The sequence below is a fragment of the Propithecus coquereli genome, unplaced genomic scaffold, assembly GCF_000956105.1.
Source record: "Propithecus coquereli isolate 6110/MARCELLA unplaced genomic scaffold, Pcoq_1.0 Scaffold477, whole genome shotgun sequence".
Taxonomy (NCBI): Eukaryota; Metazoa; Chordata; class Mammalia; order Primates; family Indriidae; genus Propithecus; species Propithecus coquereli.
In genome coordinates this window covers 746949-757422 of record NW_012150585.1, presented here as the reverse complement: position 1 = coordinate 757422, position 10474 = coordinate 746949, and the positions used below count along the sequence as shown (strand labels likewise).

The window sequence follows — 10474 nt, the reverse complement described above, 5'->3', positions numbered from 1 at the left end:
TTAAAACAGTCCAGTACTTAATATGGCACAAAAGGCACTTTATGATCTGGTCTCCACCATTTCTGACTTTACGTCTCACTACTCTCCTGTCTGGTGATTCAGTCACGCTTACATTCTTTCAGGATCTCCAGTGTGCCAGATATTCTCACAATAGCTTTTGCACAGGCCGTTTCATCTGCCCAGTGCACCTTGCTCCATTCTTCTTGGCTAACTCCTACTCTCCTGGTTTAGATATTACCTCCTCTGACAACCTACCTTGAACCTCCTTCTCAAGTCTGGGTTTGCCTCTTTCAAGCATATCTTCCACCTCCCTCATTATAGCACTTCCCACATCTTATAGTAATTGCATGCTTAATTACCTGTCTCACTAGAACAAGCTTTCTGAAAGGGTTAACAGTCTTGTTCATGAATGTTTCTGCCATTTTAATAGTCCCTGGAATTTAGGAGGTACACAATAAATATTGCCTTATACTGAAATTGCCAATGGCAAATACTTGGCACACAAATTTACTGCAAGATAGCTTTAACAGTTCTCTGCTAGGGGACAAGGCACTTGGGGTTGATGATGGCAAAAAGAAACAAGCCTGGTGAAGTCAAGTGGCCACTTCAAGGAGCCCACTGCTATTTCAGCCCAAGAAAATTCTGCACATGCATAATTAGCCACAGGGGAGATTGGAGGTGTGTTGTGTGGCAGAGGAGGAGGAAGTAGCAGTGAAGTGAGTAGTGAATGTTTATTTTGAGGACTTTCTGGTGTGACCAAGTGGCTAAAAAAAGTCACATTACATAAGTCAACTAGGTGTCTGTAAGTTCTAACTAGTACTGATCTCGTATTTATTTAATTTTCATACTCATACACTACATGAAAGAGTTACTGATATACATTACTATTATTGTAGTAGTATCTTTGCAATCTTTTGCTATATATATTTTTAAGTTTCTCAGTACTTTTTGAAAAGAGGTAGTTTCAGTTTTGACCACCTGTGTTTACTGCAAAGGCAATACTTCATATTTCAGAAGAGTAGCAGTCTCTATGGAGACTTTCTTGCCTAACACTTAGAAAAGCCAGGCCCTTTATTAGGCTAAAGCAGCAGTGTTCTACATGCAGTGGGTAAATTCGGAATTGACTGGATAAGGGTTCAATATTATTAAAGGATTAATAAGCCCCAATGCTTCTGTAAAAGCATTATAATAAATATGCAACTGTCTTTTGGGTTATCATCAACTGGTACGACACATTTTGTTGTGGCTGCAAGAGAGTAACAACGGATTTAGAAATGCACCAACGAGCCAACTGAAGATTGTAAGATTCCCCAGGAAAAGCCAATGAATAATGAGTCTCTCCTATATCCTCAAAAAATGGCTCCAGAAGACAGATTGATAATAATCACTTCTATTTACTTCAGGACATAATATGCTATTTAGATCCATGGATTACACTATGTTTTAATTCTGTTTTAAGTATTTGTAGGGACCAGGTGCAGTGCCTTATGCCTATAATCCTAGCACTCTGGGAAGCAGAGGCAGGAGGATGGTTTGAGCTCAGGAGGCTGAGGTTGTAGTGAACTATGATGATGCCACTGCACTCTAGCCTGGGGCAACAGAGTGAGACCCTGTCTCAAAAAGAAAAAAAAAAGTGTAGGATATTTTATTTTTGCAAAGATAGATAATAAAACCAGACATATTAATAACACATCATCAAAATTAGACTTAAAATGTAGCTCATGGCTCTGTCCTGTTAAAAATGTCACAAAAATACATAATTAAAATACCACCCTGCTACTCTCTCTTGAGGAGGCTTATATTCAAGTTGACAAGAAGTACCCCAATATTTACAGATATAGCTTTTTTTTTAAAGGCAAGTATGAAAATGAGGTTTATTGAGGAGAGAAAGATGGGATTATAGGGTAAGAGCAAGATATAGGTTTACAAAGCATGATACATATGCCACAGATGACAACTGGACCCACTGTCGCAGCAAAGGGAGAGCAAAAGGAAGGGTGCAAAAAAAAAAAAAAAAGCCAGACATAGCTTTTGTTGATAGAGTCTTTCTGGGATTTCAGCAAAAAGAAATAGTTCAAATTTTACTCCTTTTAGCTACTAACGTGATTTAGCTACATCACTTTGGCACATGGTATTATTAATATTACTTCTCCTACTGTAGCAAATTAGAGTTTTCTCAAGGCCTTTCCCCCCACTTTCTGGAAGTAAAGCTTAAATATCATATATTTCAAATTAAAATGTTATCTTCAAATATTCATGTACCAGGCTGACATAGTCACATATATCCTTTCCAATTTCAGGCTAAACAGACATACATTTAGAATGTATTAATGTATCAAAGCAAAAGATAACCCAACTTCATCATCAAGAGAAATTGTGACCTTCTATGTACTATTTGATGGAGAAAACATGGATTTTTGACACATTTTATTCAGATAGCAGTCTGATCACACATGGTCCAAGAGTACTCAAATAAGTCAAATATAATCAGATGTTAAAGATTGGTCTTCAAACATTATAGCCAATGATGCCACGCTTGCCTATGATCTCTCCGACATAAAACCACATCCACACCTCAGTGGCCACCAAACCATTCAGCACGGCTTCCTAAAAAAAGAAGTACAAATTTTAAGGTACCTTTTTTTTTTCTTACACATTTAAAACTATTCTTTTTCCAGGATTAAGAGGCAGAGAATACAAGGATGCTATTCAAAATAGAGGGCAGTTTTAGTCAAAGTTGAGAAATAATGATGTTAACTTTGTTCAACTGCTGAGAACCCTTGAACTTTCAGTTTTATAAGGTAAGTAGTCTAGAGCTTATAAATTCTTTCAAGGCATTCTTTAAAGACCTGAACTGACTTAACCCTTTCATTATTAGTTTATGAGACACTTTATGAGCCCTAAAACAACCCACATCCTAGAAATAGTTGACACATTCAGATAGTGCATTCTTATGAAAGGATGGCTCTAGGAAGGCCAAGTCTGGCCAAAGAAAATCTGCTGAAAGATGAAGAGCTTTGTTTCCCTCTTTAGACATCATTTTTATTCATGTATTATTTGGCTTAAATCTTTCCAAATATTCAGTACTTAGTTTCACAGATCAACATTTTATTGCCTCAAAGAGAAAAATACACATAAGGTTCAAGAAAGCAGTTTCATGCAAGCAAAAGTATGGATCTTGAAACAGTAGTTGAAAAAAATTCCATCGTATAACAACAACTCTGGGTCTTTTCCTCTTAGCACTTCTGGAAGTGAATTTTCTTTGTCAAAATCAGACCAGACGCCTGTAATCCTAGCTCTCTGGGAGGCCGAGGCGGGCGGATTGTTTGAGCTCAGGAGTTCGAAACCAGCCTGAGCAAGAGTGAGACCCCGTCTCTACTAAAATTAGAAAGAAATTAATTGGACAACTAAAAATATATAGAGAAAAAATTAGCCGGGCATGGTGGTGCATGCCTGTAGTCCCAGCTACTGGGGAGGCTGAGGCAGGAGGATCGCTTGAGCCCAGGAGTTTGAGGTTGCTGTGAGCTAGGGTGACGGCACCACGGCACTCTTGCTGGGGCAACACAGTGAGACTCTGTCTCCAAAAAAAAAAAAAAAAAAAAACCAGACCAGAACTTATTGGAAGTCTTCTGAAAAATAATCATATTTCCCAGGATGTAGGTTCTAAAGTAGGCAGTTAGCTATTTAGGTCTTTTGTACCCTGTGCTTGGATCATGCAAGTAAACATAAAATCCAAGTTCCAATTCTTATAGTTTTTAGACTATTATCTTAACACAATTCAATAGTCCAGGTTTTGGTATTTTTACCCTCCACAAAAGTGTTAGCTTCCTGACTGTGATACAGTTCAAGAGATGTTTTGGCTGAACTGGAGATAAATGCAGGACTACAGATGAAAAAAAGTACAGAATCAGGAAAGTATGTCATCATATTTTAGTATACTATCCAAAATAGGAAAGGAAAAAAATTTCCCAGTAAAAATGCTCACTTTTTTTGCTATAGTAGAAGACTCCTAGAAAACTAAGACATAAAATAGTCCAATTATTTCTATCCAGATGATGAAATTAGAAAAGTAAATATCTTTCTCAGCAGTCAAGAAAGAGATTATCTCTCATTATGTTGGATTCAGCCTCACTGGAAATACATATATTAATCAAAACAATCAGAAAAATCCCAAGGGAAAACATTCTCTGTTATATACATACATTTTCATTTAGCCCATAGTTAGTTACCTTAACTGTAAGCTGTTTGAAGCTACCAGTTTGAGCACTATTGATTATTTTTTTCAGGCTCTGAAAAGCTCTAGGGATCTCAGCAGGGGTTGGAGGAACCAGCTCAACCTTGGCGTAGTACCAAAATGTGGCCAATCGAGGCTTCGAATAAGTCACAGCAGCTGGAAAACAAAACAAAACAAAACAAAACAAAAAAACCAGGATGAACTCACTAGAGACCGAAAGAAGCAGATGTGTGGGCTGGACACAAATATTTATTCATGCATCACATTCATTCACTGCTTGTACCAAATGTGCACCCGGTGTGAAATGTCAAAGCTGCTCCCTGGTAACAAGAAGCTTTTAAAGATGCAGAACACCTGTGTCACGGGTGGTTCAATCGGGCAGGAAGCTATAAGCACATTCAATTAGGCCAGTACTTCACTAGCGGCCAGCTAGTACTGTTATTTCATTTATGAACGGCAAATCTAGTTAACTTGTAAAGTTACTAGAAGTTGGATTTAAAAACAAGAAAACAGCAGCACTTTATTCATATTTTCTTGGTAGACCAGCAAATTTAGAGGGAAGAGGGAAGGGGAGGGAAGAAGCTATGTAGAATGGCACTCTTAAGAATAAGATTTTTGGGCCGGGCATGGTGGCTCACGCCTGTAATCCCAGCACTTTGGGAGGTGAGGCGGGATGGTTGCTTGAAGCCAGGAGTTTGAGACTTGCCTGAACGACACAGCGAGACCCTGTCTCTACAAAAAACAGAAACATTAGCTGGGTGTGGTGGATGCACCTGTAGTCCCAGCTACTCTGTTGGGTGAGGCAAGAAGATTGCTTAAGCCCAGTAGTTTGAGGTTGCAGTGAGCTTTGATGATGCCACTACACTCTATCATCCTGGGCAACAGAGTGAGACCCTGAGTCATACAAAAAAAAAATAAAAATAAAAATAAAAAAATAAAAACACTGCAATATTGGCCACAAATCCAGATGGAATTATAACAATTAGTACCCATTTTTGGTATCCTCAGCAATATGTGCTGGATTAACTCTTTCTCTAAAAACCCAGCTATTCCTCTTTCAAAACACCATAAATAATAAAAGTAAAACCTACATGTATTAAGAGTAGCCAAAACCAGAATCCATTAACTAAATTAAATTCCTCAAGGCACTTACTATTTCAACAAGAGATTCTTAATGACCAGGGTAGATGTGACACTATAGCAGTGATTTCGGAAAGAGGAATTTTTAATACAAATTACAAGAAAATGTACAATAGCATGAATACATGAACATTCATAAAGTGTCTATTGTTCAAAGATGGATTATCCAAAGCTCTTGAAGTTTTTCTTATTATTAACTGCCTGTATTTCACTATTCTAAGAATTACTATATCCCTCATCTTCTGTGTTTGGAGCCATGGGTATGTCTTTAAGCAGACACAAAGGTCTAAGACAGAGTTCTAAATAGAACTGTCAATGCCTGTAAGATGGAGCAATCAAAAAGTACAAAGTCTTGTGGAACAGCCAACTAATTGTCTTTAAAATTATCTTCAACACACGAATATATCATCCTCTTAAAAAATGAATCAGTACACTGTACATAAAACTAGTTGGTAAATTTATTTCTCAGAGAGTATAGGTTAAAAACTTTGAAACTGCTTTACATGTATACGAGAGATTAAAAAACATAAATACGTCTCTACTAAAAATAGAAAGAAATTAATCGGACAACTAAAAAAATATATAGAAAAAAAAATTAGCTGGGCATGGTGGCGCATGCCTGTAGTCCCAGCTACTAGGGAGGCTGAGGCAGGAGGATCGCTTGAGCCCAGGAGTTTGAGGTTGCTGTGAGCTAGGCTGACGCCACGGCACTCTAGCCCAGGCAACAGAGCGAGACTCTGTCTCAAAAAAAAAAAAAAAACATAAATAAATGAATAGCAGATGGTGGGAACCAGGTGGGAACTACTCTCACTGAAGGAGAGTGAAGTTATAGATGAGCAAGAAAAGAATCAAGAATAAACCCTGTGGTACCAGATTAGGGTTGGAGACATCCATATCAACTCATGTTTACCTTAATATATATATGGATGGATTGATACTGAAACAATTATATATATGCATGTATACACATGGATCAGTATGCATACACACATATACACATGTGTCTATATAGATAAATATCCATATCCCTATCCACTGAGAGGACCTAGAAGCAATGATAGTCTAGTAGCAATGAACATACCTAGCACCTAGATCTTAGTTTCTAATTTCCATTGTCCAATAAAAGGAACTAGGGCTCCTTGGAGAAATGGCTGGTTCTATGACTGGGACAGGGAAAACACAAGATGAGTCTGACGCATCTTGTAGCCCTAGAAAAGTAAGGGAGCATGTCAGAGGGACACAGGTGCCAAACTGAAAGAGCTCCTAGTGACTAAGGCTTGAACAAGCTGAGAGATAAACAAATAACATAGTATCGGATATACAAAGAATGAAATAAATGGATACAAGTCCATACACGATGAGTCCATACAATACATGACATAAATAAATGGCAACAAACCTTTCTCACAAAGAATTCTATTTAATTTATGTAGGTAATCCCTCCTACAGGAGATGGAATCCCTTGAGGTAACAACTACCCTCTCCCCATGGGCTAGACTTAGTTACTTGTTTCTAAAGAACAGAATGCCGCAAGAGAAAAATAGTAACTTTACCACTAAGGAACCTATCAAACACTACTGCAACCAAGTTTCAACCAAGAGATGAAAGCTTTTATTACCAGTGATGTCACGTGGATATCATATACCTCCTGATACATGATTCGGGCACCTTATCTTTGTGGTATTCTACCTTATCTGTGCAGTAGTCTTTCTCAAAATCCATAGTTCCAGACTAATCATGAGAAAAACCCCAGACAAATCCAGATTGAGGAACATTATTCAGGATACCTAGATAGATGCCTCAAGATTGCCAAGGTCATGAAAGATGAGGAAAGAGTGGGAAACTGTCACAGACCACAGGAGACTGGGGAGACGTGGAAACTAAAGGCAATGTGGTACCCTGAATTGGATCCTGGAACTGAAAGAGATTAATGGAAAAACTGGTGAGATCCAAATAAATTCTAGAGTTTTGTTAAGGGGGAAAAAAAAAATCAGACTTTATAGTTCCACTTTTACATTCTGGCTCCAAATGAGTCTTCCTTTCTGAGTACTTTTGGAAGAATAACAAGTTAACAATTATTCATAATAATAGAGGAAAGGGTTTACAAATTTCATGACAAAGAATTATTTTGGTGTTACTCTTTTTTTTTTACCACTTGAAATATTAAAAACTATGCCTCAAATCATCCACAAAGGCCAAAGACTGAAGTTTCTAATCCTTTCTCTCTCTATATAAATAAAATTGTAGATAGAGCTTTGTAACAGATACCTTGATGATCTTAGTAAAAATTGCAAACTTAAATTATTTGGGAAAATGTATAAAATGTCTTACTAGCAGACTATGGGGTTCTGTAGAAAGAATCAAGTATTCATAGTATCTGGCACTGTAAGGCCTTCATTGTTTGCCTTATGATGGAGGTAAGGGAGGAGAATGAATTAAAAAAAAAAACCACAGTAAAATAAGCTCAAAAACATTACATGTAGTTTTTTGAAATTCTGCTTTCTATTCACATTTCATAATCACATCTGAGCCAAAGTTAGAGATCTGACCTCCAATCACTTACTAGAACATAGAACATAGCACATCTAGTAAAGAAACTTAGGTCAATTTAACTTATCTCACCTTCAGGAATAAAACGAATAGCTTGCTACTCAGAAGACAACTGAAATATTTACTGACAGAAGAGACTAGTACTTAGGGCTGTGACTATTCAGGGTTGTTCTGAAATACAGCGGTCCACTGCTCTTCAAACAAAAAAACCCATCAATGTTAAGCTATGACAACAAAGATTATTGTTTATATGAATCCCTTTCTATGTTTACTGCGGCAGGGATAATCATCCATAAAGCTCAGTTCCACCTAAAATTTCCCTCGGATTAAAACGGAAGTATCTCAGAATCTATCTAGGGCAGAAAACAAAGTTAACGTTCAAAATCTCACCCATCGTTAAACATTTCTGTTGACTTCCAAATACTCCATGGAGAACCAGACCGCCTCATGAGGCCTAATTTAATGTACTTTCACATGTTTCTGCTCTTTTCCTAGCTCTCGTGACACAGCCGCCCCCTCCATATTTCTGTTCTTAAGACATGTAAGGGGCGTAATGGCTGCAGCTGCCGGGCAACTGCGGCCTTCCTTCACACCTCTCTGCCCTGTCGTGGTTAGAATTCAGGAACTTCTCGAGAACCCAAGCTGCAGGCCAGGCGAGCGGACGGCTAAAGGAGAGTCGCAAACTTGCCCCTTCCTGCTCCCTCCACCTTCAGGCCGTCCCGCCCCAGCTCCCGCAGGCCCCTCGGGTTACCGCAGCCCGCTTCTTCCTCTCAGGCTACCACAGGCCTCCCCGTCGCCCGTGCACCCGCCTCGGCGTTCTCACACCACGCTCACCGTTCACCAGCGCCGGGGCCTTCTCCGCGAGATTACGGACAAATTGAGCCATGGTGCTAGAATGCAAAGACCGTCGCCCCGAAAGGCCGGCTGAATGTCACACTCCGAAAAGACCCGCGGCAGGACCCCGTCCCACTTCCAAGGTCAGGCCGCCTCTTTCCGTGCCTGACCAAGATACTCAGGTGTCCTACTATCTTTGCAAAATCCGCTTGGTCAATTTATTTTGTTCAGTCACGGAGGAGAAAGTGGATTTGAAAAGATGAGATTAGAGAGCATGTGAAAACCAGTGGGTTTCCGCATAGAAGCAGGCATTCTCGGGGCAGCTACTCGTGGAGGTCCGAAAGGCCGGCAAGGAAAAGAAGTGCGCATGCGCCCTGAACCTCCCGTGCTTTTCTTGGCGCCGACCTCCACTTTTTCATGTGGGGTGCTTTGGCAGGATTTCTGAGAACGTGGGAAGTCAGAACTGGAGGTGGTATCGCTGAGATTCTCCTACCTAGACCAACGCGATCGTTTTACGGTGGTAGAGAGGGTCCGAGGCCAAACATGTAAAGTCAGGGGCCGAGCAGGCACCACGCAACCTAAGTCACCAGACTCAGCCCATTGCCTTTCTTTAGCTGGTCTTTTGTAATTCCAGTGACCTTCAAATCTTGTTATCAGGATTGGAATCCAATTCCCCTAATTCCCTCACAGGCCACAAGGAGCTATGCAGATGTAAGAAACCAAGTCACTCTTACTGTGCGCCTCCAGTATGCTAGGCATTTTTGAATTTAAAGAAAGCCTGTGTGTTAGGTTTTGTCCCGGTTGAGAATGGGGTTGATAGCTAGGGAATGGCAGAATTGGGATGTGAAGAAGTCGCAATGTAAACACAGCGAGGGGACGTCATATTAGATTAGGCATGGTGCTGACCTGGGAAGACTTCCTAGAGAAACATCCTTGAATTGATGAATAAGAGAATGGCTATATACTACAGAAGGCTGAAACTTTGTAACTTGGTATGACTGGAAGAAAAGATGTATGTAGGGAAGTGGCATTTGATGAGAATAACAGAACTCTTCAGTATTGTATCCTGGGGAAGCCTTAGCAGAAGTAGAACTCCGCTTTATGGAATTGTTAGAGAGGTGGAAAAAGGTGGTATCAAGGAACCAAGCGCGTTTCAGTGAAGGAGTGAGTCAGCTGCCCCAGATACTGCAGAGAAGTCAAATTAAGGCTGGGAAAGTTAATTTAGCAATATGGAAATCTTTGACATTAACTAGAGCAGTTTCAAAACATTAGTATAGAATGGGTGAAGAAATATGGCTGTAAAGGAATACATGTCAGAAAACTAAATGGTGATGTGGAGAATTCATGGGAGAAATTGAAGATAGAGAAGAGGTATTGACAAGAGCCCTAATGAAGCAGGAAAGAAAGGTGGAGGAATTAATTAGCCTGGGATTGGTGGAGTCTTTTCTACAGATAGGATGATGGGAGAGAAGTGTGAAAATTGAGACTCTTTAAAGTCTTTATCTCCCAGTGAAGTAGAAGGCAAAATCATCTGAATGTGAAGGGTAAATGGGAGGATGGGAGAGAATTTGAGAAAAGAGGTTAAAGTTTGTAATAGCTATTGATTGATGTTAAGGACACACAGGATTGTTGGGCAATGTTAGAGACCACAAGTTTTTGGTTGCACATCTCAAGACTGCTGGTTTTCCCCCCCCAACAATGGTGTGTAGCTTGGAT

General features: G+C 39.6%; 1 protein-coding gene across 1 annotated transcript; it reads right to left on the bottom strand.

Annotated features, from left to right (window-relative positions):
- Window positions 1–2412: 2412 nt before the first annotated feature.
- On the bottom strand, window positions 2413–9088 carry ATP5L (ATP synthase, H+ transporting, mitochondrial Fo complex, subunit G). The gene is made up of 3 exons (XM_012655428.1): window positions 8759–9088; window positions 4230–4390; window positions 2413–2607 (listed from the first exon to the last, which is right to left on the bottom strand). The coding sequence occupies exons 1-3, from the start codon at window positions 8808–8810 to the stop codon at window positions 2509–2511; spliced, it is 312 nt and encodes a 103-aa protein (XP_012510882.1). The 5' UTR covers window positions 8811–9088; the 3' UTR covers window positions 2413–2508.
- Window positions 9089–10474: the final 1386 nt, after the last annotated feature.

Coding starts and splice junctions, on each gene's coding strand:
- ATP5L (XM_012655428.1), bottom strand. CDS start 8,810: ATGGCTCAATTTGTCCGTAATCTCGCGGAGAAGGCCCCGGCGCTGGTG. Junction 4,391..8,758: donor GGCCCCGGCGCTGGTGAACG/GTGAGCGTGGTG, acceptor TTTGTTTTCCAG/CTGCTGTGACTTATTCGAAG. Junction 2,608..4,229: donor TCAAACAGCTTACAGTTAAG/GTAACTAACTAT, acceptor TTCTTTTTTTAG/GAAGCCGTGCTGAATGGTTT.